Source organism: Bos indicus x Bos taurus, chromosome 21, assembly GCF_003369695.1.
Source record: "Bos indicus x Bos taurus breed Angus x Brahman F1 hybrid chromosome 21, Bos_hybrid_MaternalHap_v2.0, whole genome shotgun sequence".
Lineage (NCBI taxonomy): Eukaryota > Metazoa > Chordata > Mammalia > Artiodactyla > Bovidae > Bos > Bos indicus x Bos taurus.
In genome coordinates, this window is record NC_040096.1 from 12,826,535 (window position 1) to 12,854,427 (window position 27,893).

The window sequence follows — 27,893 nt, forward strand, 5'->3', positions numbered from 1 at the left end:
CTTTCATTTATTAAGATTTTTTCGTTTTATTATCTTGAGTTACCTCTAAAATTCACTAATCACAATTTGGTAAAATTACAATACCTGTTAAGCTCAAGATCGCTCAAAATGACAAATGCAGAACCCATGAAATCAGATATAGTTAAATCTCGATCATATACCTACAAAGAGAAGGGGGGCCAGTAATGCATTAATATGGTAAACAAATTGAGTATATCACAGTATGGATAAATGCAATAGACTGGGAATTTTGAGTTCAATCTTCTAGATCTAAAAATAATTTGCACAATATAGTTAAAGAAGAATTTAGCCAAGCTGGTGAAGAGAACAAAACTATTCAAACCTGTCCATTTGGCTTACTATGGCCAAAATAGCAGAAAATACTTATAAGGCAGTATTCATATGCATTAAGACATTATGCACAATGGACCACTCTCTGCAGTTTAAATGGTCTCTCATTAAAATTTAGTATTTTCCACTGTGGGCAACTCTGCCAATTAAATAGAAATTTGCGAAATATTCTACAGCAATCCCATCCTGTGCTCAACTCATGCAGTTTTAACCCAGATGTTAGAGCAATTGATGCTTATAACCGGTAGCTTAAAGCTCTATTAAGTATAAAGTTATTCCTAATGAGAAAGGCTTTAGTACCTGTCACCACTGCATTGGCAGTAATAATTCTTCCACATTCAGTTAAGTTTAAATACAATCAATGGGGATATTATTTTCACTCTGATTGATCTGAGAGTAACATACAGTTTTGAACCAAGGGTATAAAGAATTCCTTCTACACATATTTTTTAACCTAGGGCTTAGGAATTATACAAGAATGAATTTGGGGAAGTTGACTTTTAAGAAGGCAAAGATGCCTGAGAAGTGAATATTTTTAATCAAAGAGGAGGCCTGAACATCATCTGGGATTACCTTCACACGCAGCTTTTGATCAAGGCTTTGTATTGGCAATACGACTATCTCGTCCCAAACTGGGTTCAAGTTCTTATATACGACTTTACTTTTGTACAGGGTCTTCCCATTCAGCTTAAACTTCACATAGGGATCACTTGTGCCTTTAACAGAAAAAGAGAGCAGGACAGGTTTAAAAAATACATGTAGAAAGCCTAGGATCCCCTTTAAGTAAAGATTCTTCCCACACTCCAGACTCAAAGCGTATTACTGAGCACACTCAGAACAAATGTCTCCCTGCACAGAGACTAAGGGTTGAGAGTGGAGAGAAATGAAACAATTTGGGGAAAATGCTGATTTTTCTTTGCCTTTTGTGACTGAATATAAATGGGGTCCTTGAACTTTCTCTGTGTGGTTTCATTGTGGGAATGTCATCACTCTCCTACCCACAAAAAATTCAAGATGGAAAATCCACCAGCACCAGCCACCGACGTCAGGGGTCCTGGAGAGAAGCCCACCCCTCCCAAGGATGGCCGTGAGTCGGGGAAAAGGGAAAGAAACCGTTTTCAAACATTTGGCCAGATGGCTGACTCGAGAGAACCCTGTACTTTAGAATATAATCATAATAAATAAATCAATCTCTGGAACCATCGGCTCAAAAGATGGGGCCAAGGGACTCACACTGGAACAGGGGCCTCAGAGATTAAACCGACAAAGTTGCCATTCTTTGCCACCCCCACACCTGCAGCAAAGCAGAGAACACTGTTTCCCCCAGGCCAGCTGAACGCCCCCTCGGCCAGGCCCTCAGCGGGCTGGGGCTGACACCCTGACCTGCGGCCTCCTCCCGGGGAGCTTTGAAACAGACGCCAAGAGGAATGAATAATGTGCCGCCAGAGCCACTGTGTCCAAAGCAGAAAGAAGAACCGATGACAGACCCTCCTCCACACTCCTGAGATCAACTGAGAAAAAAACAATGCCCATAAATAGAATACCAGGAGTATGTGCTATGCATGTGTGTTACACGCGTGCAAGTGTACCACCACACTCAGGGCACAGAACATCCTTGTGCATCCTGGGACATCCTTGTGCATTACTCGTCAGTGAATGAGGAAGAAAGGAGGCAAGAATGAATGAATGAATAACCCACATGGGCAAAAATGAAGGCCAGCTGATCATGCTACAAAGAAAGAAAAAATAATTCTAATTTTGGGAGGTATGCTGGTATAATTCATTGTGAACCAGACTCTGAATAAGTCTGAGCTCAGAGCCCAATGGTCTGTTTTGTTCACTGACACATTCCAGGTGTCTTGGACAATGCCCAACTGAGGCCTTCACAGATTTACTGATGTGTGTTCTTGATATTAAAGTCAAGCTGATAGAGTCTAAGAATATTACACCAAAAATTAATTAGGCTACTCTCTCACAAATATTTCCAACTCCTTAATATCCACCATGAATCATTTCAATCTTTCTTTTTTTTTCAGCTCTTTCTGAGGTTTCTGTGGGATGGAAAACTCCTGAACATGAACGCAATCCTTATCCCGAAGATTTTAACTGGCAGTCACGTCATTCGAGGGTAAGATAGCACACACTGATTAAAAGTCCTAACAGAGGAACCAAGGTCCCCGAGTGTTAACTCAGCCATTCCAGAATGGCAAGGCTACTAACTTTAAAACAAAGAAATCCAACGACAAACCCCCGCAGTTTAAGTCTGGCAACAAAAGCGCAGAAACCCAGCAGTCTTTATTTTGCTTTTTTAATTTTTCAATTCATTTTTTTAACTGGAGGAAGGCGGCTTTACAATGACGTGCTGGTTTCTGCCTCACAACTCGGATCAGTCATCACCATATAGACGAGCCTCCCCACCTCCCCAGGTCCTCACAGAGCGCAGAGCTGGGCTCCCAGGGCTATATAACAGCCTCCCCTAGCTATCTTTTACACACGATAGTGTCCATATGTCAGTGCGACTTTCCCAAGAACCCAGCAGTATTTCTTTCAAACCTGGACACACATGCACGCAGGTCTGAGCAGGAGAGCAAAAACGAAGGCATTCCCAGCCACTCAGTGGCAGAGCCACGAGTGAGTGAGCAATCCGTCCCACCTCCCTCCCTTTTACAGTACAAGAGAACACCTCTGGCAAGTCAGATTTTAACAATCATTCTGATATATATATAGATAAAAAAAGGGAGGGGGGACTCTAATAAAAAGAGGCCTTTAATTAAATGAAATTGCCACTCTGGGATCAGGCCTTCATGCCTGTCAGCGTGCTCTCAAAATAAACATCTCACAAGCCGGCCTCGGTGGTGTCGCTTTCTCAGAGGCAAAGCACGCTGGGTAATCCCCAGGCATCTTGACAGCTACATAATGTTCAAACTGTTTCACGGGTGAATGGCGGCAGCGCGTGAAAGAAAATATTAATGTCTGGAATTAATAGAAAAAAAGGGACCGGGGTTTACACAACCAAACAAGGAACCAGGGTGTCAAGTGAGTGCGGAGTTAATTGTTAGGGAAAATTTGAGAAACGGGGGGTGCGGGTCTGGGGGGCACGTCGAGGTTTTTCTCTCAGCGCCTAAGTGCCTCACTGTCAGGCAAGTGACATCTTAACTAGGCCGGTTCTGAAAAGGGGTCGCCGCTCAGGAATGCAAGGCCCAGATGATACAAATGGTGAGATGACACCTGAATGGGTGGACTTTAACCTTCCCCGCCCCCCACGGGGCGCTTCATAAACAATGTGGCTCTCGGGAATAAAGAGGTGCTGTGGAACTTCAGAAGGAGAATGAAACCAGGAGGCCTGAGACGAGGTGTCCACCCTGGGTTACCACCGGCTCCGCCACGCAGACGCCACGGAATCACACGGCCTCAGGTTTAGACCGTGTGAGCCTTAAGCATCCCTGGCCGGGGTTTCCTGCTCCCCTGCCAAACATGCTGTGGTGTTCTCTGTGTGCTCAGAGAGGGTGAGCCTCCAGAAACGCTGCACCGATTCACGCTCCAGACAACAGTGCAGGGCAGTCCCTATTTCTGTTCACACACCCCGATGGGCACGTCTCTGTGGGCCCAGTACCTGCCCGGCTGCTACCACCACTCACGGGCCGCGAACGCAGGTCACCTCGGACCACAGCCCACTGCTAGGTACCAAGGGGGACTGCAAGGGAAAATCCATCCAAAGCCTTTTCTTCTGAACCTGGCGGACAGCAGACGTGCGGCATGTATAACACCAGGTCCAAGAGGTAAGTGTCAAAAGAGAATAGAGCTTGGGGGTTCGATGCTCGCTCACAGTGCTAACTGCAGTTATCAGTAGAGGCTGAAATAAAGGAGGTGGGATTGAAACATGCGTGAATCTGGCCACACAGAGAAGGACCAAGGCCATTTCGGCTGCAGGGATTGGCACTGCAAGGGGAAAGAGACCGGCAATTAAGAAATGCCGGAATTTGTGTGGTGTCCAGCAAGCATTTTAATTCATCCAAAAGCTAAGGGAAAAGTGTTTAATGAGAAAGTTAAAAAATCTGGTTTTGAATCAGAGACTAAAATACCTTAAAATCACAAAATAAAAAGTTATGGGTTTGCTCTGTAAGAAATAAAAGGTGGTTTTGTTTTTCTTGTTCTCTTTTTTTTTATATAAAAATGTTTAAAAAGTGTAGTATACACATATGATTCTGAAAGGTATGAAAACGAAAACTCTCCACCCTCTTAATCTTTCCTCATTCCCATTCCTCTAATGCACCAGTTTCTAGAGTGTTTTACAGGAAAAAATACAAGAATTGTTTTTAACTTGAATGTAATCATATTAAATGCACTAATTTCACAATTAAAGTATCTTGAAGCTCTGTTCGTATCAACAATGCAGATTTCTCAGTTTTTTAACTCTTACCAACTATATACATTTTCACTGTGTTGTTGTATCTTAATTTATGCAATTAGTTATCAAATAATGAACATTTATTTCATTGACAATTTATTTTTACTAGTACAAACAATACTACAAGCATCCATGTATATCTATCTCAGAGTTCATATATGATTATATTTTAAAAAAATGCAGGACAAATGAATATGTGTCTTTTCTGTTTCTGACAACCACAGTCAAATTATTCTTCCAAAATCTGTCAAAATTTACACTTCCACTAAAAGTATATGTTTTGTTTTTTTTTTCTTTACATGCTCACCAATATTTGATATCATAAACTTCTACTTTGAACTAATTGCAGGTAAAAAAAAAAAAAACAGTATCTTTATTTTTCTCTGTCATTAACACTTTGAGTAAAGTTTAGGATCTTTCATATTTTCATGACCTACATTTGTCTTTCTTTGTCAGGGAAATTCTCACTGATATCATTTGCCCATTTTTCTATGAGCTCATGGTTTTGTCTTCTGCTTATGGATTTGAATGAGCCCTTAATTACGGAAAGCAGCCACTGGCTGTAAATCTTGTCATACTTTGTTTAGACTTACATTATTTCTTGCAATAAGTTATTTTCATTTTTTATTTAGGCAAATTTACCAGTTTTATTTATGACATCGTCATTTAACATTCTGCTTAGGAGAAGTTTCCTCACTTAAAGGATTTTAAATTAGTTCAGCCATGTTTCTTCCCACTGGTTTTTGTAGTTTTTCGTTTTTTACACTTAAGTCTTTGCTCCATCTGGAATTATTTTAGTGCAAGAGGGAAGGAAATTCAGGTTTACTTATAAGCAGGGAAGCAGGATGATCAGAGCCAAGCTTTAGAAATATAAATCTGGCAGCAGCTTATAATTTAGAAGGAAGAAGAAACAGGCAAAAGCAAAGAAACCTGGTGGCTGAGATACTATAGCACCGGGGAGTTGAATAGAAAGCTATACCCAGAGCCTATGAAGCAGCGATGCGAGGTTTCACAAAGCATGATTCATGGGACACTCATATTTCACGATGCTCCACAGACAGAAAGGGTCTTGTCATCGGAACCACTGGGAAAAGCTGTTTACTCTTCCCTTACTTGGAACTTCCTATGTAGAGTAAAACACTAAACTGCAAAAGCCCAAGAAGTGCATTAATGACAAACAAAAGCAAACAATAACAACAGTCTGGGACGTCCCTGGTGGTCCAGTGGTTAAGAATCCACATTCCAATGTAGAGGATGAGGGTTTGATTCCTGGTCCAGGAACTAAGACCCCACATGCTACGGGGCATCTAAGCCCGTGTGCCGTAAGTACTGAGTCTGTGCGCCACTCGAGAGAAGCCCGTCCGCAGCAGCCAAGAGCCCGCAAAGGGCAGTGAAAGACCCCTCCTGCCACAGCCAAGACACAGCACAGCCAGGTTAGAGACACACACGTAGATTAAAATGTCTAAGAGAAAACAGGGTTCAACTTTTCAACTCTGTATTTCATAAAATTACTTAAATACAGAAAGCATTTTACTTGGGCAACTGAACACATAATATTAAACTCCTCCAAATCAAAGTTCTGGAAGGTAGGATGTATGCCCAGAGTTACCTAATATGCATAGTAGTTGAATTAGATGAAGATGTGACTAAATGAATGAATAAAGTAAGATGGGCATGGTGGGTTACAATCCCAGACCTTCCTTTTAATAACCATATCACCTTAGGCCTTACTATCTTCACCTGTAGAAGGAAGGAGCTGTCTGAATACTTTTGTCAGGGGGTCCTAAGAGTTCAGTTCCAAGTCAACAATTATTTACTAAGTCATTAGGGAACTTGAGATACATATAGATGAATTCACGCTGCATAAACAGTATTTGGACACATATCAAAAGCATACATTCAAATTTTTTCTATCCTCTGGCTTCAGAGTAATAAGTGACTATTATTTTATTTATGCACATACGCTTAGACTCTTTCCAATTCATACACTTATTTAGAATTCTCTTCTTGCCAGAAGGTTAAAAAAAAAAAGTAAATCTGAGCTGTTTTTATAAGGGATCCATAAGTTCTAACTTTCTCTGAGGCTGGCCAAATAAAAAACAGACCTGATTTGGACAGAACAACCGAGTGATGATTTCTGAACAGCGGCTGCTGCCCTCTAGCAGTTACACTGGGATTTCCAGATTAAACTGCGTCCAACTGCAGCTGTAGTTTTAAATCGGAGCATAGTTGCTTTACAATGTTGTGTTAAGTCTCTGCTGTACAGCAAAGTGAATCGCCCTTCCTTGGGAGTGTGTGTGTGCGCATGTGCATGCATGTGTGTGTGTACCCCTTCTTTCTGGATTTCAGAGCACTGAGTAGAGTTCCCTGTACTTTACAGTAGGTTCTTATCAAGCTAACTATTTTATACATGAGATCAACAGTGTCTATACGTCAATCCTCATCTCCCAATTCATCCTACTGACCCCCCTCCCCTTGGTATCTACGTTTGTTCTCTCTGTCTGCATCTCTGTTTCTGCTTTGCAAATAAGATCATATATACTATTTTCCTAGATTTCACTTATATGCATTAATATATATTTGCTTTTCTCTGACTGACTTCACTCTGTATGACATTTCAACTGTAAATTCCTTAACAGGCGCCTCCAGAGACCATATCAGGCTTTATGGAAATTCAAAGGCCACTCTTCCTCAGTCCCATGGGACAGGAGAAACAACTTTCCCTTAGTAGAGCACAGTCTGCTGCTGCTGCTGCTAAGTCGCTTCAGTCATGTCCGACTCTGTGCAACCCCATAGACGGCAGCCCACCAGGCTCCCCTGTCCCTGGGATTCTCCAGGCAAGAACACTGGAGTGGGTTGCCAATTCCTTCTCCAATGGGTGAACATGAAAAGTGAAAGTGAAGTCATTCAGTCATGTCCGACTCTTAGCGACCCCATGGACTGCAGCCCACCAGGCTCCTCTGTCCCTGGGATTCTCCAGGCAAGAGTACTGGAGTGGGGTGCCACTGCCTTCTCCGAGAGCACAGTCTAGTTTTCTTAAAGAGAAGTAGGTTCAGGTCTAGCAGCCAGGTTCAAGCAGTGGATTCGGGTCCAGGAGAATTCCAAGCCGGGCTGCACCACTAAAATCGGATGAAGGGAACATGTATTCCCAGGATTGCTTTAACCCCTCCTTCTGCACGTGGGGGCCACATGCTTCTCTTCTTTTGGTACCCACCTCAGAAGAACAGGCTCCTCTTGGACCATCTAAGAGCCTTGTTGGCCATGTTTTCACCCTTGGCACATCCGGGTTGAACTATTCCTGGGCTTTTCTCCCAGGGTGACTAACGCCCTCCTCCTGGGGAGCCCGGCACGTCTAACAGCCCGAGGACACCTTGGTCAAGGCTTGTCCACTGCTGGCCCCTGGCATGTCATTTACCAGAGTCACCAAATTCCGTTTATTGAAAGACCATCCCGCGGCCAACTCGCAGTGAGATCAACGGTCGCAATTCACCACTGTTACCAAAACTGGCTTATTTTAACTGTTTGTAAAGTTTTACCAAACCTGCTATTTTTCACTATTTATAAAGTTCGTATGGAATAAATAATGGGAATTAAGAGAGCTATGCAAAGCGAGCTCCTCTTGGGGTCTTCAGATCCTCCCCCTCTACCATGGGCCCCCAACTTCCTTCAGCTGACTCACCCCACCCCAAGACTCCTCTGCTTTCCCTACTCTCTGCCCCTCCCTAACTCTGTTACCTCTAACAGTCTCTCTCTTTCTGTTTTTGGTCATCCCTTTTCTGGGATCTGCAGCGTAAGCTGGGTCACTTCTGTTTCTTTTTATCATTTTTTTTTTTGACCTGAGACAAATTCAGTATTATTTAAGATGTTGTTTTGGCTTTGTCTTCATAGCCAATTAACTAATATGACCCAGAGACCTTCAAAAGTTTTTTTTTAAAGGTTTTCATCCAGTAACTTTATACACTAAATCTTATAAACAGATGGAGAAAAACACTGTCAATATGCTGACAAATTCAGTAAATGCGCCATTTGGTAAATGGATTACTGAACAGGTTGGCCCTTGCTGAAGTGGTCACTGGAAGAGGTGCCTGCACCCCACTTCTTGATCCCATGATCAGAAACATGCAGAGATGTAAACTTCTGCTTAAAGACAGCATGCACAGTTGTCCCTGTAACACCAAAATAGGGGGAACCTGGGTAAAAGATAGAAGAAGGCATGACCACACAGAAAACAGGAGAGAAGAGCCAGGATATATCAATGTGAACAGAACTAAAAGCATGGGGGTACAAAAGGAAGTAAGAGTAAGCCGGAAAGGCAATCAGTGCAGCTGTCTGAGGTCTCTGGTCAAGCCTCCTAGATCTCTGTGTATATCAGCTCTCAGTGTTTCAGAAACCCACGCTGACAAAGCATATTGCAGCTACTGATGCCTTAACATTCTTTTTTTTATTCATAAAAATACTTGAAATGTCCCCAGCTCACAATACTGTTTAAGCATAATTTTAAGTCTAATGAAATGGACACCAGCCTTTACAGAAAAGGGACAACACTGCTGAAGTTCAGTATAACAACATTTACAGTAGGGGTGGTCTCACTGAATCCTCCAAAAGCTGTGAAATAAACACCATTTATGTTGCCATTGTAAGGATGAGGACGGTGAGTGAGTTGCTAGACCCAAGCCTTAGTGCCAGACCCATTTCACTCTAACTTATTTTTTTAGTCACTCGGATGTGTCCGACTCTTTGTGACCCCATGGACAAACCCAGCCAGGCTCCTCTGTCCATGGACTTCTCCAGGCAAGAATACTGGAGTGGGTCACCATTCCCTTCTCCAGGTAGCCATTCCCTTCCCAAACCAGGGATTGAACCCAGGTATCCTGCATTGCAGGCAGATTCTTTGTCATCTGAGTCACCAGAGAAGCCCCTACTTAAGTGCAGCCATACTTAATCCCCAAGCATAACTTCTGAAATTCTGACACTCCTCCCATCAAGGCCCCACCCCATCACCTGGTCAACCACTTTAACCAATGCAGGGAGGTGAAAGTAACACTGTGTTCCTTGCAAGACTGCGCTGTAACAAGTCACACGGCAGCCACCCTGTGCGCTGGACCTTCACGTCTAGAGCCCCGTGCTGTGACATAAGAAGGGTGAAGATTTTGAGAGCATCGGGCTGTGAGGAAGCCAGGCCTCGTGTGTGACAGCCCTTCTCTTCCAAGCATACACCTCAGGCCCCCAACACGCATGTGAACAGGTGTTTTAGTCCTTGGACAATGAAGTCCCTGCAGTCAAGTCACGCCCTAAATCTCAAGTTTTCCAGGTGAGACCCCAGACCATGTGCAGCAAAGCCAAGCCATCCCTGTGGTGCTTCGTGCAAATCCATTCACCAGTCCTGGGCTGCTGAGATTGCAGGTAATTTGTTACATGCTGACAGTCTCTGGAATAACACCCCTCGCCATTGGCCATCATGTTCCCCACCTCACATGCAGCATGCTGGAAAAACCCAAGTTGTAATGGCATGATGGAATTAGCTGCCCAGCGCTATAGCCGACATCCAAATTAAACCACAAGGAAAATCACAGACACGTGGAGAGACACCCTCTGTGGACTTCAGCCTCTGTGCAAACCATGCACACACCCTTGAGCAGAACTCACCATAGCAACATCAGAACCCAACAAAGGAAGTAACAAGAACTACTCAAAACATAGCATGCCGTGTTGCACATATTACATCAGTATGGGAATGAAAAAGACCCAACCAGTCCTTACAGAGAAATCCCATTCAACCAAACGGAAGGCATCAGATATTCAAGTCAATGGTTTTGGATGGGGAGGTGGAAAGGCTGTTTGTTACAAGCAGTGGACACAGGAAGCAGGCCTGTCTTACTCCAGGATCCTTCACAGAAATGGAGATGGGGTCCCACCGAAGGGACAGGTAACTAACCATCCAAAGCAGGGGAGGATGGCTACCTTCTGATCAACCAATGAGAATACAGTTGTTGTTTTGTTGCTAAGTCATGTCCTACTCTTTGTGACTCCATGGGCTGTAGCCCGCAAGGCTCCTCTGTCCATGGGATTTCCTAGGTAAGAAGAGTGGAGTGGGTTGTCTTTTCCTTCGGCAGGGAACCCTCCCGACCCAGGGATCAAACCCACATCTCCTGAATTGGTTAAGTGGATTCTTCACCACCGAGCCACCTGGGAAGCCCGGGAAGATACAGCGTCAGCAAGAAAAACCTCCAGAGAAGAGCTTAGTTGTGAGAATCCCTTAAGGGCTATGGGCGGGGAGGGCTTCCAGGTGGTCTGGTGGTAAAAAAAAACCCACCTGCCAATGCAGGAGACATGAGAGACACGGGTTCAATCCCTGGGTCAGGAAGACCCCCTGGAGGAGAGCACAGCAACCCACTGCAGTCTTCTTGCCTGGAGAATCCCACGGACAGAGGAGCCTGGCAGGCTACAGTCCACAGGGTTGCAAAGAGTCAGACACGACTGAGCTACTAACACACACTAACAGCTGTGGGGACAAAGACGGCCAACCGATGCCAGCCTGTATCTTAGTGGAAAGGGGGGAAAGCGAAGTCCATCCTGGTGAGATCAGGGCAGGCTACCAAAACCCACCAAGTGGAGGAAATGTAACTGCTATCTGGATTTCAGGATGGGCGCTTGCATCATTCTAGTTTCAAGTTTGCTGCTGAATGTGCCTCTTTTTGAAGAAGCTGGCCAGATGTGTCTTGGTTCCTCCCACTCAAATATACCAATGAGGGCTTGCCACCTGGTGTTCAGGGGAGGGACTCCAACGCGAAGCAAAGCCCTAACTTTTGCAAAATAAAAAACTCGCTGTGACCTTTCGATACAGTACGACTGCGACGTGGCGCTGGCACTGGAACAAGACCACACACCCACAGGAACCAAAGAGAAGTCCAAGAAGCAGACCCTCATGTGGCCTGCATCTTAAGACCCGATCAAAAGGTGGCCACCAAACCATTAGGGAAAGGAAAATTTAGTTCTAGTTAACTAAACAGCCATTTGGAAAGAAGTAAAACTAAGTTCTGACTCTAGGCCAGAAATCAAAATAAACCTGATACAAAGAGATAAGTGGAAAAACGGAAAAACCAGACAGAAAAGAGACTAAATATAGGTAATTGCATATTTCTCCCAAGAGAGAAAAAGCCTTTCAAGGTACGAAAACCAAGGATGAAACTCAACAGAATAAAATTGTAAGACTGGAAAAGATGTTTGCAACAAAAACTTCGTAAACAAAATTAAAAGGCAAGTGACAAGTTAGAAAAATATCTGTGAACATATCCAAAAACCACACGAATTAGTCACAGAGATGGGTGGAATTGGTTGTGTACAAAAGAGAAGCAAATCTCTCTTAAACAGATACATCTCAGGGACCAAATTTCTTCACACAAACAAACAGAACCAAGACGATACTTCTCTCTCAAAACTAACAGAGGTAATCTACACAGTGTAGGTGAGAAATGGGAAGTGCATAAATTGCATGCCCCTGGTGGGTGAGCCAAACAGGAGAGTTTCTCAAGAGCAAACTGGCAATTCTGTACAGAGAACCTCGAAATGTTCAGATCATGTGACCGAAACTATCCACTTTGCTGCAATAAATGACCTGCAAAGATACGGTCTGACACACAGCAACGTGTACGGTAGCATTATTTCTTAAACTCTGGAATGACAGCCTAATCGGGAATAGTAACTAAACAAAGAAGGGTATACTATTAAGTGTTTAATTTCTTTTCAAAGTAAAAAATTTATATAATACAGAAAAACATATGGGAGAAAACAACAGCAAATAATCAAGTTATTTGAAGCCAGATCCTATTTTACTTTAGAACTCAATGTTTTTTTTGTTTTTTTTTTTTTTAAATCAGGTCAGTGGAGAAGATTCAGTGAAACATTCCAACACCAAGGTTTTCCATGTTGGTTGCTATGAAACTTGAAGGATATTTTCTGAGTCACATTTAAGATGAAGAAAATAAAACCATCAATCCACAAGGGAGTTCTGACTCAAATACTGCACCACTAGAAACTAGTATTCTTTCATCCCTCTTTCACATCAGCAAGAAAGCAGGAACTGGTCTTGGAAAACACCCTGAACCATCCATCTGCCCTATTGGCAGCAGGCAGGGCATCGAGGGGTACAAATCTAAAGAGAAAAGCAAAAGGTATGCAAAAAGAGGGTCAAATTATTGAGAAATTGGGAAGAAATGCCATAATAACATTGGCAGCAATGCCACAAGTCACTGCCTTTCTCAGAGGGAAACAGAAATTAAACCCAAAGAGAAATAACTAGAACCAGACACAGCAACCGTCATAGCTCATGGTCCCGCACATGGGTTACGTCAGCCCCCCTCGGCCACTGTGCACAGCTGCGTCAGCCCCATCGCACACCCCCACACGCCCACCCACCAAGTTCAGCCCCACAGTCACGGCTGGACGGTGTCTGAGCTGGTTTCCAAACTCAGATGGTCGGTGCCCAGAGTCCATGACTCTGAACTGCTTTCCGGTGCCCCCAACACTTTCCATCCTAGTACAAGAAGGTCACTTTTGAAGGACACCACTGGGTATAGAGAAGAGACTGCTGAGGAGCTGGTCCAAGCCAACAGAGCTGCCCAGAGGCAGAGGGATGAAGCCTCAGGGTACCCCATTCACAGCACGCCTGCTGGGATGCTCCTCGGTACATGACACAGAGTTCTAGAAGCACCCCATCTATTCCCTAATCACATCTGCGATGAGGAGCATGTTTCTCTTCAGGTCAAATACAAGAGCATCCTTTCCTTTTTAAAGAAGAAACGCAGAATCATAAAAATAAAAATCAGCCTACAGATTCATCGGAAAGACTGATACTGAAGCTGAAGCTTCAATACTTTGGCCACCAGATGGGAAAAGCCGACTCATTGGAAAAGACCCTGATGCTGGGAAAGACTGAGGATAGGAGGAAAGGGGGACAACAGAGGATGAGATGGTTGGATGGCATCACCAACTGAATGGACCTGAGTTTGAGCAAACTCTGGGAGATAGTGAAAGACAGGGAAGGCTGGTATGCTACAGTCCATGTGGTTGCAAAGAGTTATACAACTTAGCAACTGAATGACCACAACTGATAAACTGCAAGAGATAAACAGAATTCAAATCAGAGGTAACCAAATGACTTGTCACCAAATCACAGGTGACATTTGAACATTTTAAGCAGTTTAGTAATTTATTGAACCCCTTTTGCAAGGCCAACTTTTCACACTAGTGGGAGATCTTCCAACGCTCTCTTCCTTACAAAAGTACTTGATCCTGCTCTAAAAAACAAACAAAATAGAACTGGCCTCGTCTACCTAACCTGCATATAACCATTTCCTGGATGAATGAATGAGTCATGAATTTTCACTGCCTGAAACTCACAGCAAGAAGATGACCATGAGCCTTCAGCCCTACAGCTGTGTACCTCCCAGTGATGCTATGAGCCCTGAGCCGCAATGGCCTTTTCCTTCCCTTTTGCAATACTGCAAAATAGCCACCAGAGGGCATCAACAACCTAATATGCCGCTGCTGCTGCTGCTGTTGCTGCTGCTGGTTCACGGCAAGGATACTATGTAACTGCTTTCACATCCATGGAAAGTAAAAGGATTTCACTCCACAGGCTGTTATTTTCAGGAATTAATGCTCCAGGATGTAAACATGGAGGGGAGCATTTTTCCAAAGAGGCCGGCCCATGTCACATGGTGCTCATGCCAGGTCTAGGAAACACGGCTGCTGGCATTAGCAATGTCAGTTTGAGGACACCAAAATATATTCCTGCTCACACTACTTTTCATGGGAAACTGAGCCAGGGTTCAACTCTCACTGTCTATCAACCAAACTATGAAGCAGTCAGACTTAAAATGAATTGATCCTATCACATTTCCTTCTGCTTTACCAATCTCAAAATTATAGACCCCTAAGAGTTATTACCACAGGGGCTTGTTTCTCTGGTGGTAAAGAATCCGCCTGCCAATACAGGAGGCACGGGTTCAATCCCCGGGTTGGAAAGATCCCACGGAGAAGAAAATGGCAACCCACTCCAGTGTGCTTGCCTGGAAAATCTAATGGACAGAAGAGTCTGGTGGGCTACAGTCCTAGGGTTGCAAAAGAGCTGGATATGACTTAGTGACTAAGCACCACCAACAAAGAGTTACCAGACAATGGCTCAGAGAACTTAAAATGGGTGTCTGGTTAGGTCAAAGACAATACAATCTGTAGAAACTCCCCCCGCTCAAAAAAAAAAAAAAAAAGAATATAAATGGAAAATATAAAAAAAGAGTAAAAGGAAAATATAAGAGTAAAACGAAGAAGATGGGAGGAGGAAGAGGCGTAGAAAGGCAGAGCAAAGGAAAAGTTAATGTCAGAAAAGGAGGGAAGCTGGGACCGACAGACAGGTGACAGGGAGTAACCAGGACAGGGCAGACAGCGAAGACAGGCTGAGGCTGCTCCTCAGAGACGGCTCAGGGAGGTGGGCTCAAGGTGGTGCCGAGGCCTCTGACAGCGTCCGAGAAAGGCTCAGTCCCAGGAAGACCACTGGAGCAACACGGGCTGCCCAGGGTCAGGGGAAAGGCTGCCTAAAGAGCACGGAACTCGCCAACAGTGGGCCAAGTGGAGACAGATTCGAAGGACCGCGTGTCAGGGAGTGGAAGAAACATTCCTGAGGAAAATACGCTGTAAGAGGCAATTTCCTCAACGTGGCCACACTTGTAGAGCGACCACCTTAAAACCTGTCAGTGCTCCATGATACGACCCTTACGTCCACGGGGACTCACAGACAGACAGGCATGTCCGTGACCACGAGGTGACTCTAGTCACTCACTAAGTCCAGTTCTCTTTAATGAGCTCTGGGTTCTGCTGGGTTTCCTCAGTGTACACACACACACACACACACACACACACACACACACACACCACATACACACACACCCCACACACACACCCCACACACACACCCCACACACACACCCCACACACACCCCCCACACACACACCCCCCACACACACACACACCATACCACACACACCACACACACACACACCACACACACACACACCTCACACACACATACCCCACACCCCACACACACACACCCCACACACACACACCACACACACCACACCCACATACCACACACACCACACACACATACCACACCCACACACACCCCACACATCACACCCACACACACACCACACCCACACACACCACACCCACATACCACACACACACACCACACACACACATACACACACCATACCCACACACACATGCACACATATACACACCACACCACACCCACACACACACACATACACCCCACACCCCTTATCTATATATTTTGTACGAGGAATAGAGTCGTTGACAGCTGAAGCCCCTGGGATGTTCCGGGTGGTGACTACATAACAGTGCATGCCTGACACCATTGCTAAGCCTGGGCATAGTTCAGAGTTAGCAACCTCGTAGTATAACAAACTTTATCCAGAAAAATCTCAAAATCCCACCTCGATCTACTTAACAAACCAGCCCTGTGCCTGGGACAGAGAAGTAAGAAATTTAGATAAAGTGTTCACAGCACTCTTTACACCAGGGAAGGCCTGTTCCTGGGAGGCTCCCCTCACTGTTTCTGGATGGGCCCAGTGACCAAGGGTCCAGTCCTCAATCATAAATGCTGGAGGGAAATATCCTTTCCTGAGATAAATATGATATTTCACTTTACTGTGAAAATATACCAGTGAAAATATACAGGGCAGGGGGCGGGGGCAAGACTTCTTACCGCTCAACATCTCTAGACTTCTCTGCAGTATTACATGTCACCTTACTGAGATGCTTTCTAGACCCTTCATTTGAAAACATGAGCTTCACAACTTGGATCACACCTCCTCAACAGCTCATACCTCCTTATTTTAAATAAAGATGTACTTTGCTACTCTCAAGAGCAGTTTCTTCAAGGGAAATATCCAAAATCAGATCAGAATATTCTAGATCAAGGTCAACAAATTTTGGACAAGGATCAAATCCAGCCTAGTGTACAGCTGCATTGGAAAACGGTTATGTCCACTGATTTATACACTGTCTATGGCTGCGTGCATGCTAAGCTGCATCAACTCATGTCTGACTTTGCAACTCCACGGACTGTAGCCCGCCAGGCTCCTCTGTCCATGGGATTCTCCAGGCAACAATACTGGAGTGCCCTCCTCCGGGGGATCTTCCCGACCCAGGGATCAAACCCGTGTCTCTTACATCTCCTGTCCTGGCAGGCGGGTTCTTTACCACCAGTGCCACCTGGGAAGCCACGCTGTTATCACACTTCTTGTTCTCAAATCTCCCAACTACATTTTAGGACAAGCTGCATCGTGCCCGTTCTGCAGATGGGTACATTCCATTTCCGAGTGAGTGAGTTGCCATAGGAAATCACAAGCCAGGAAGTGGACTGTCACACCCCAGTCCTCTTCTTGACCCCCAGAGCCACCCACTCTGCCAAGACCCGCCACAGCCACTGCCTCCCTGCAAGGCCCCGATGAAGTCTCTATACCTCAATCACCTGAACTAGGACTCCTGCTAAATGGGTTGAAGCTGGTGATCTGTGTGACATTTTAAAATTGTATATATGTCTTGTCTTTTTCTTTTCCGGACTTATCACCAGGTCCCATGTCTTGAAGGCCAGAACTTAAGTTGGATTTCCCTAATGAAGAACTAAAATGCTTTAGAAGCATTGTGTGTATAAACCACCAGTCTGGCCACGGGGTTGCAAAGAATTGGACACGACTGAGCAATGCAACACGTGGCACTGCAGGACATATGAAGATCAATAAAGTGGTCACCCCGCTAATGCAGTACCAATGTTAACAGGGAGGATCAACCATTCATCCCACTAAGGTCTGTAGAGGTAAAACATTCATAGCACTGAGATGACAAGGAGCTTGTGTCTGTGAAGAACATAAAAGACTAGATAGAAGTTCCATTTTAACAGATCTTGAAGGACATTTAGTATTGAAACATTCAGCTACTGATCTTATATCCAGAAAATCAGAGACCTTGGGATCAGTTCAGTTCAGTTCAGTCACTCAGTTGTGTCCAACTCTTTGCAACCCCATGAACTGCAGCACACCAGGCTTCCCTGTCCTTCACCAACTCCCAGAGTTTACTCAAACTCAAGTCCATCTTGTTGGTGATGCCATCCAAGCATCTCATCCTCTGTCATCCCCTTCTCCTCCTGCCTTCAATCTTTCCCAGCATCAGGGTCTTTTCCAATGAGTCAGTTCTTCGCAACAGGTGGCCAAAGTATTGGAGTTTCAGCTTCAGCATCAGTCCTTCCAATGAATATTCAGGACTGATTTCCTTTAGGATGGACTGGTGGGATCTCCTTGCAGTCCAAGGGATATAGAATACATAGTGTAAATTTCATCACATCACAATGCTCTTTGTACCTAATTATGTTAATTAGGTGAATACCAAATTAAATTATGTTCAGAGAATACAAATTAAGTAAGAGAGCAAATGTATAATGAGGTCCAGCCCCAGGAAAAGAAAACGTTATATCTAAGACAGGACTGAAACTCTCTGTACCAGGAGAAGCACGCATTTCTGCTCGCCTGCCTCGGCTCAGTGCCTGGAGCAGAGGTCCTCACAGCATGGTTTCTGGGCCAGCTGCATTGTGATTGCCTGGGAACCTGTTAGAACTGTAAGTTCTCGGGCACCGCATCAGACATCCTCAATCAGAAACCTCTGCGGGTGGGCAATGCGTATTTTCACAAGTCCTCTAGACTGCTCAGACATTCACTCAATTTTGGAAACTACTGGTCCAAAGGACTGCATTGGATAAAATTCTGAGTTGGGCTCCATAGAAAACATTGTCAGACCGATTAGACATGATAGACATGTGCCCTGCCTCCACACAAAGGAGCCAGGGCACAGGTGCAAAGAGTATGATCCCTGCAGAAACCAACAGTGGGCGTCCAAAGTGCCCTGATCACACCCTAATACCTGTGAAAATCAAGCAGTAATGAATGCAGTCACAAACACTTTCTGGGAGGGGATGTTTTCTTAATGGATAATGATTAACCTTCCCAATAAATAAAAGAGACAGGAACAGTTACTACCGGTTATAAAAGACACAGGTGCTAGAACAGGTTATGACCTAGACTCCTTAGTAGGTATTTATCTTTGGATTATATTAGGTGTACAAAAGATAAAGCCAACCTGTCATCTGATGTTTAGCTCTGATGAAACCATAATGGCAGAGATGACTATGATAGGGTTAGAGCACAGACCCCAGCCTCTCCTTTGGCCCTGAAGCAGTGAGGTGTGGAGTAGCTCCGCATAAACCTTATTGTTTCGGTCCTTTTCTGATGCAGGCAATGGTTTCTCCATCATTTGCCAACTTTACTGAGCATCTATTGGGTGTCTGCTGTAAGTGTACCAGTGTGATACAGCAAGGCTGGTGTGGCCAGACCACTCACACAGATAAGGGATCAAACAGCGAGAACAGATGGCAAAACCGGAAAAGGGGGAGCTGGTCCTGGAAGAAGTCCAAGGTCTGGGCACATCTCCAAAGTGACAGACTTTTGGAGTGTTTCAAAAATTCAGAACAGGACACGTATTTTACAGGTTTACAGCACTTTCTTTCAAGTCAGGTTAAATGAACTCTCTGTGGAACATATTTCTAATCTCCAGATGAGTTGTCCCCAGTCAAGCTCTAAAATGATCACCATTTCATGGAAGCATCCACCAGATACCGTGGGTTCCCAAAAAGAATTGGGATATTCGTGGGTGGGCAGTTACCTGACTCTGGTTTATGATCATGTCCCTCAGATGTGATTCCAGGTACGAAATGCTATCTACCCCAAACCTTTCAAAATAACCTTAAGAGAGCTACCTAATACAGCACAGACATTTTATAATAAGAGTACACAATACCACTACCCAAGAAGTTGCACAATTGATAGATAAGAAATTATAACTTTGATAGAAACACTATTTCCCAACAAGGAGAGAATGAGATTTGTTCGCTATTTTGAAATCCTGAGACATTACGATAAGAAAGAGCTAATTTTGTTTTAAAAAAACTCCACCCTAAAAGATGGTAGTCTACTGAGATCAGGTGGATGGAAGACACCACACTCCTAAACGGGAGCAGTAGAAAGAAAGTCACAGCACAAAAAGTTTCAGGGACAGAGGTGAGACAAGAGGATAGGATGGCAGGAAAACTAGGGACGCTCCAAGCGTCACAGCAACAGAGGCAGGAAGCAGAAAGTGGCCCGAGCAAGTACCACCGTGACTGGTTGGCACAGCACACAGAGCAGCTGGGTGGGCCAGCACTGCCCTGTTCCTCTGGGGCTGAGCCGTGATCAGCAAAGGCACTTGCAAGCAGGAATGGTGAGCATGGGCACGAAGGCAGAGAGGAAGGCCTTCCATGACAGGGGAGAACCAGGAGCTGCTGGTAACTGAGAGGGATGGGAAGGACCTGGCCTCAAGGACTGGCTCTCCCTGTCCAGATGCACTCCACTGCTGCTCCGTGAAGACAGGACACGGTACCCCAAAACAGCATCTACAGACGGCAACAGGGACACATAAACAAAAAGAGGAGTGGAAAGCACAGCAAGAGGACCTCCAAGGGAGGAAGTGCCAAGCAGGAGATTTTTAATGTATACTTAACGCTCTCAAAGCTGACGGCAATATCCTATGTGTGAAACAAACACGCTGTGTGCTCAGTCACTGCAGTCGTGTCTGACTCTTTGCAACCCTACGGATTGTAGCCCGCCAGGCTCCTCTGTCCATGCGATTCTCCACCAAGAATACTGGAGCGGGTTGCCATGCCCTCCTCCAGGGGATCTTCTCAACCCCGGCAGAGATCAAACCCACATCTCCTGAGTCTCCTGCACTGCAGGCAGATTCTTTACCACTGAGCCCCCAGGGAAGCCCAAAACAAACATAGACTGTTCTAAACAATTTTTTAAAAAGACAACTCAAAACATGAACAGAATAGCACAATGGTCATAACAATTAATGAGAAAATGAGTGAGCTGGAAGGCCCAGCTAAGGAATTCTTCCTGAAAAAAAAAAGTAATGATAATAATGAGAATGAAAGGTAAGAGACAGAGAAGACAGACAGAAGGGTGACCCTTCCCTCTTTTCATAGCTGTTCCAAAATAAGAGTAGAGAGGAACCAGCAAAAACCCAAAGAAAGACACAAAATTCTTTAGAATAAAAAGACTGCACCTTCTAGACAAAATAATGAGAAAAGATAACAAAGGAAAAACAGATATATCCTTCTCCAGGGGGATGTTCCTGACCCAGGGATCGAACCTACATCTCCTACATTGCAGGTGGATTCTTTACCACTGAGCTACCAGGGAAGCCCCATAAAGCACTTATAGCGATGTTTCCGCCTACAACTTTATGTGGTTATTCATATTTGATGATGATTATTAATATAATCAGAGAAAAGGACGGTAAGATTTTATGTGTTTCAATAACTCACTGCAAATACCTTAATACTTGGAGAAATTTAGATTGAGAGCTCCAGTCTACCACTAGCCATGCTGAGACAGAAAAGGCTGACTCGCAGGCTTGACAGAGGGTAGAGAGGAAGAGGTCCCCAGGTTACCGACAGCGCACAGGGCCAGGCCTTACCACAGCGATCCCGGACCACCAGGTTCCGACCTTCCTTCAGGTGGATGGTGAGGAGGTAGGCAAAAGGGCTGGGCAGGTTACTCAAGCCATCGCCAGCTTCCCTGAGACCCTGCACAGATGGAGAAGTAAGTGAAGTCAGTTGTCTTGGGCCCGAGAACAGAATGTGGAAATGCTTCTTCATTTAAGCAAAAAGGATGCTTGCGATCATGGCAAATCTTCTAGCATCATCCTCCACCCAACCTACTTCGATGCTTACCCTGTTCTTTATCTTTCTCCCACAGGGATTCTATGAGAATTCATGACAAGAGTTTTGCAATATTTACTTTTCAAGAAGAAGTATTAATAGATAAGTTGCATGCTGACAACTGACATCCCCTTAAACTCACTCATGTCCTGCAGGATCCTTGATCCTACAGCTTCCGGTGGAGCATCTAGAGAGGACTCAGCACGCAGAGGTCCAGCCATGGGGTGGGCTCCCACGGGCCTGGTCCACACCTCCAAGCTCAGATGTGGGATGTCTCCCTCCTCTTCTCCCCTTGCCCACCACCCCTCACCAGTTCACGTGTAATAGAAAGATTCTAGTTCACGACGACTCAGATGACAGCCTGCTGATCCACAGCCACTAACACATGTCCCTCCCTGGGTCCCCACAGGAGACACTTCCTCTCTGGGCCATATTTTTCTTTCATATGAGAGTCTCACCTCTCCCAAGTTCCCTTCCCTTTCCAGGAACACAGCAACTTCTATAAGCCATTATATCAAATTCGAGTCTGTTTCTGAATATTTATTAACTGAATCCAATTCAGGTTTTGGAAAGAGCAAAGGTGTGTCTTTGGGAAGAAAACGTACAGATAAAATGATGTGTTGTTCACTTATTTGACTTTCAATTAATCGATCTGTGGCTAAGTCACTCTCAACCTGCCTTCTTTTCAAAGTTTCTTGGTCCACATTTCAAAGCACTTCAAAATGGCTTTGTCTCCTGCACCATCTCCTTCATTCTCATGGCTCTGTATTTTTAGAAGAATCTATTCCACTCTGACAAATCAATAGACACTGAATTCATCTTTTCCAGCCACAATTTGCAGGGCCTGTCTTTGTGGGTGACTACAGTTCCACATCCTTTAGAAATAAAAAGAGGCAAAGATCCAAACATTTGATAGGAAATATTTATAGTACTTAGTGCTTGTTTTTAAGGAATGTCACTTACAGATTGCTCTTCAGAATGTTGAGATGTCAGAGCAGCATTCAGATCACCACTTCCACAGAGCTTCTGTCAACAAGAAGAAGAAAAAGAATAACAACCCTGCTTTAAAAAAGCAAAAGAATATCCACCCACAAGGATACCCTTTATCAAGTCTTTCCCTTTGAAGCTTCCATTTGCATATTCAGTTTCAGATGTGCGGGCTGCCTTCCAGAGCGTGTGGTGAGTCTTGGCAGTAAAAGGCTGACTCACTGGAGTCCATGAGGCTGCAGCCTCTGCCCTCTTAGTCACTGATCAGCATGTAAATAAGGCCAATTCTAATCTCCTGTGGGGCAGCCAGCACATCTGTAGTTCACTCAAGTCATCAGCGTGCCAGCAGCTTTGTCCCAGGGGAGGACCAAGGGCCATCCTGCCAGGTCCCTCCATCAGGGACCTGCCTAGACCCCGGCCATAAAGGAGAAAAGGGTAGAACAGGTACCAGAGACCTGAGCTCATCAGTCAGGTAGGACCCATTTCAAACGTGATCAAAAAGATGTTCCTCCAACCATAACCTCATGAACAAGAACCAGTAAGGAAATGCAAGTTCTCTACAAACGATCTCAGATGGGGAGGTGTCTATATTTCCCAATTTAAATATGCCTCCAATAACCAGGAAATGATGCCAAGGGGCAATGACGTGAGTATGGCTCAGCAGTAAGTATGGGACACAGTAGACATCTGCACTCTTATCAGCTTTCTCTGTACAAGTGTGAGGTCCCCAGGAGCTCTGGGATTCTATGAAGGTTCTGGGCTTGATGTGAGGCTAGATGCCTACGTGAAAAGGCACAGACAGTGGAAGGGAAATGGCAAAAGGCCTCCCAGCACTTGGGGTGTGTCCCCGTTTGTTGGACCCATTGGCTGGGGCTCATTTCCTGTGGGAAAACGCGATTTCTCCCTCCAAACAAGGCTGAGTAACTCTGAAGTTGTGGGTAAATTTACACACAGGCAGAGATTGCTCAGATGACCCTGAAGCTGGTGACCCTGAAGGGGTGAAGGTGAGGACCAGATGCACTGTGGTCATTGATCCTTGGCACAGCAGGCTCAATTCAGAGAGCCTGCCTGGATGGAAGGCAGACTGGCTCCAGGACACTGCCTCTCTCTCTCCCTCTCTTTCGAGTGGAGCTTAGGCAAACAGTACCTGAATTCTAGAGCAAAAGGACATTTCTTCAGATGGTACAAGGGCCAATCAAGGGCTGCAAACAAGCAGGGGCTTTCTGGTCCACCCCCTGTAAACACACTGACACCACCAAGTGCTACAGGAATGAGCCCCGATCATGTCACGTGGGGCCTCGTAAGCCTCACCAGGGAGCACAGGGGCACTCCTATAGATGTCTGCACCTGAGCATCTCCCTCACCAGCGAGCACAGGGGCGCTCCTACAGATGTCTGCACCGGAGCGTCTCCCTCACCAGCGAGCACAGGGCACTCCTACAGATGTCTGCACCGGAGTGTCGCCCTCACCAGCGAGCACAGGGGCGCTCCTACAGATGTCTGCACCTGAGCGTCGCCCACACCAGCGAGCACAGGGCGCTCCTACAGATGTCTGCACTGGAGCGTCGCCCTTACCAGCGAGCACAGGGGCGCTCCTACAGATGTCTGCACCTGACCTTCTCCGATCACATCTGCCTCTTCTCCCAGTCTTAGTCAAATGTCCCTCAACTGTGAATACATTTCATTCAGGACCCAGGGTCATGGCAGGCACAAGGACCTTGCTCTAAGGACCCTAGCACTTCAGTCACTGAAAGCCCCAGCTGTGGAGGGACCATGACCACCCATCTCTCCCAGTGTGAGCTTGACCCCGGTAGCAGACAAGGAAAGGAGCAGCTGGGCCTCCCGTCACCTCTCGTCTGGTTGGTTAACATCTACTTGTGTTATGTGTAAAATGACACCCAGGAGAGCGAGACAGGACAGCCTGCGGGCTGCTTTATGAGGACGATCAATATATTAAACTCAACTCTCTCAAGTTCAGAAGATGTCTCCTCATGTCTTTTACACTATGGCATTCCCCCACAGTCATCTCCTGGAAGCTGAGCAATTCCTCCTCTACCTGATCTGCAAAACCAACAATGGCCCAATCAGGTCTTCATGTGCAGAACCAACAAGTAACATCTGCTGTGTGATCACCCTGTTAGTGTCTCCAGTTTCATGAAACAAATCAACACTCCACTGAATCAATCCTATTTGAAGGCAGTTCTGCAAAACCACTGCCGCTGGGATCAGAATTCCTGTTTAAAGTGAGTGATTATGAACTGAGTAACAGGGGGCCCAGTATCTTCCACGACCCAACAGGAGAGAGAATGTTCCCTAAGAAGCAGCATTCCTCAACCAGCACACCTACACACTCTCCCAAGAGAGCCCTCCCTGCACTTAATGGTAACTGATGAAGTGACAGCTAATGATAACGCTCATGGAGTGACAAATGAGCCCACATCATCACCATCATTTACATGCTATCAGAAACGATCACGGGGCTTTCCTTCAAATACACGATAAGTCTTCCGCTTAGAATAACATGGAAATTAAATGTGAAGAATGACATTAATTCAATATGATGGCTGGTTTTACTCACAGAAAAGTCACAGAACTTAAAGTTATGGTTCCCATGGCCCCTGTAACTGTCACCCGTTGTATATACCCACCAAGGAAGGAAAGTGATCACCATAAAGAAGACAGGAAAGGCCTACAGAAGCAAGGGAGGACCGGGTTACAGCCGCTGGGGGACACATAACTGAACATTTCCTTACGCTCTGCATGGAGCCAAAGGATTTATTCATTGAGTAAAAACTGCATTATTTTCAGCTTTTTTGTAAACCAACTAACAAGTTGGTAACTTTTTCATTAAAAAATTACAATTAGTATTTTTCTTGTAGGAATACTTGGTATCTGCCATCTTGAGATTTTTGTTGTTGTTCTCAACAAGCATAATCAAGCACTCTAATTTTTCTTTTCAAATTTTACTTTAAAAAAGTTAACACATAGTGAAACTGGCTTCTTACATGTGAGTATAGTATGATGACATTTTAATACACGTATGTATTCATGTAACTACCACCAGTATTAGGACACAGAACAGTTCCCCCCCAAAAAAATCCTGCATGTGATCCGACTGTGATCCAGGTGTTCCCTCTCCCGACTCCATGGCAGTCACTGACCTATTCTTACCCTACAGCTTCATCTTTTTTCAGAATATCATACGTATGCAAACTTTTGACACTGGCTAACACTGAAACCTGTATGCAGGTCAGGAAGCAACAGTTAGAACTGGACATGGAACAACAGACTGGTTCCAAATAGGAAAAGGAGTACATCAAGGCTGTATATTGTCACCCTGCTTATTTAACTTATATGCAGAGTACATCATGAGAAACACTGGGCTGGAAGAAGCACAAGCTGGAATCAAGATTGCTGGGAGAAATATAAATAACTGCAGATAAGCAGATGACACCACCCTTATGGCAGAAAGTGAAGAAAACCTAAAGAGCTTCTTGATGAAAGTGAAAGAGGAGAGTGAAAAAGTTGGCTTAAAGCTCAACATTCAGAAAACTAAGATCATGACATCCTGTCCAATCACTTCATGGCAAATAGATGGGGAAACAGTGGCTGACTTTATTTTTCTGAGCTCCCAAAATCACTGCAGATGGTAACTGCAGCCATGAAATTAAAAGACACTTACTCCTTGGAAGGAAAGTTATGACCAAGCTAGACAGCATATTAAAAAGCAGAGACATTATTCTGCCAACAAAGGTCCGTCTAGTCAAGGCTATGGTTTTTCCAGTAGTCATGTATGGATGTGAGAGTTGAACTATAAAGCTGAGCACAGAAGAATTGATGCTTTTGAACTGTGGTGTTGGAGAAGACTCTTGAGAGTCCTTTGGACTACAAGGAGATCCAACCAGTCCATCCTAAAGGAGATCAGTCCTTTAGGTGTTCCTTGGAAGGACTGATGTTGAAGCTGAAACTCCAACACTTTGGCCACCTGATGCAAAGAGCTGACTCATTTGAAAAGACCCTGATGCTGGCAAAGATTGAAGGCAGGAGGAGAAGGAGACAAAAGAGGATGAGATGGCTGGATGGCATCACCGACTCGATGGACGTGAGTTTGAGTGAACTCCAGGAGCTGGTGATGGACAGGGAGGCCTGGCGTGCTGCAGTTCATGGGGTCGCAAAGAGCTGGACATGACTGAGCAACTGAACTGAACTGAACATCTTTCACTCAGCATAGTGCCTCTGAAATCCATTCAAACTGGCAATTTTTTAAATTGCTGAATGCTATTCCACAATTATGAGTGTACTATAATTTGTTTATCCATTAAGCACTGGTTTTAACCATTTTAAACAAATGTTTCCAAGGGCATACTCAGGAAAAGACAAATAATCTTGAGTATCATTAGTGATGAAAAGTCTTCATATGATAAAGCTCTCTAATTATATACAACATCCAGAAACTCAGCACTAACATGTTGGCAGAAGGCCAGTCATCTCTCACACAACTCCTCCTCTCACCTTTCGGGTAAGTGGAATTTGTGTGTGTTTGCATGTGTGCGTGCGTGCGCGTATGTTTTCTTTTTTTAATGACAGCAAATTTACATCAATATTTCCATTTTATCTTGCTTTAAGGTATAATTTATGGAAAAGTAAAACATACAAAACTGCACAACTTATTAAAATAAGGAGATATTTGCATGGATGGCTCAATTGTTTAAAAAAGGAAAAGAAAATCTCCAGTCACCAAGGATCTTAAGAGCAAGACACTGATGTGAAAAAAAACATTTTCTTTTGTTTACACTATGTGTGATCTTGTACAAATATCACTTCCCACGCGGCTGTCTGAAGGATCTTACCACGAGGAATACACAGGAAGTCTAATAACAAGCAAAGTAAACAATCGTTGACTGTTTAAAACTTTAGTGGAAGGAGATGTAAGCCCACATGCAGGAAAGCTAAATAACAGTAACAAGCTGGCTGAGAAGATCACCTGGATGGTCTCTGGGAAATACTCTATCCAAGGACATGAGTATAGCAAATGATATATATAATACATATAGAATTAATCACTTAACCCACATCTATTATTGGATGGGCCAAAAAGTTTGCTTGGGTTTTTCCATAGGATATAATGGGAGGAAAGGGACATAGGAATACCTATGGCTGAACCAAGTTGATATATGACAGAAACCAACACAACATTGTAATTATCCTTCAATTAAAAATAAATAAAGTAAGAAAAAAAAGATGTGATGGAAA

At 44.6% G+C, this 27,893-nt stretch overlaps 1 protein-coding gene across 3 annotated transcripts in view; it reads right to left on the reverse strand.

Annotated features, from left to right (window-relative positions):
- Positions 1-27,893, reverse strand: part of MCTP2 (multiple C2 and transmembrane domain containing 2) — a 259,714-nt gene that overhangs the window by 159,189 nt on the left and 72,632 nt on the right. For all 3 annotated transcript variants that reach the window (XM_027521361.1, XM_027521360.1, XM_027521359.1), the window contains 4 exons: positions 22,618-22,680; positions 21,411-21,519; positions 925-1,067; positions 85-161 (listed from right to left, as the gene is read on the reverse strand). In XM_027521361.1, coding sequence (XP_027377162.1) covers positions 85-161; positions 925-1,067; positions 21,411-21,519; positions 22,618-22,680 — 392 coding nt within the window. The remainder of the gene's footprint in view (positions 1-84; positions 162-924; positions 1,068-21,410; positions 21,520-22,617; positions 22,681-27,893) is intronic.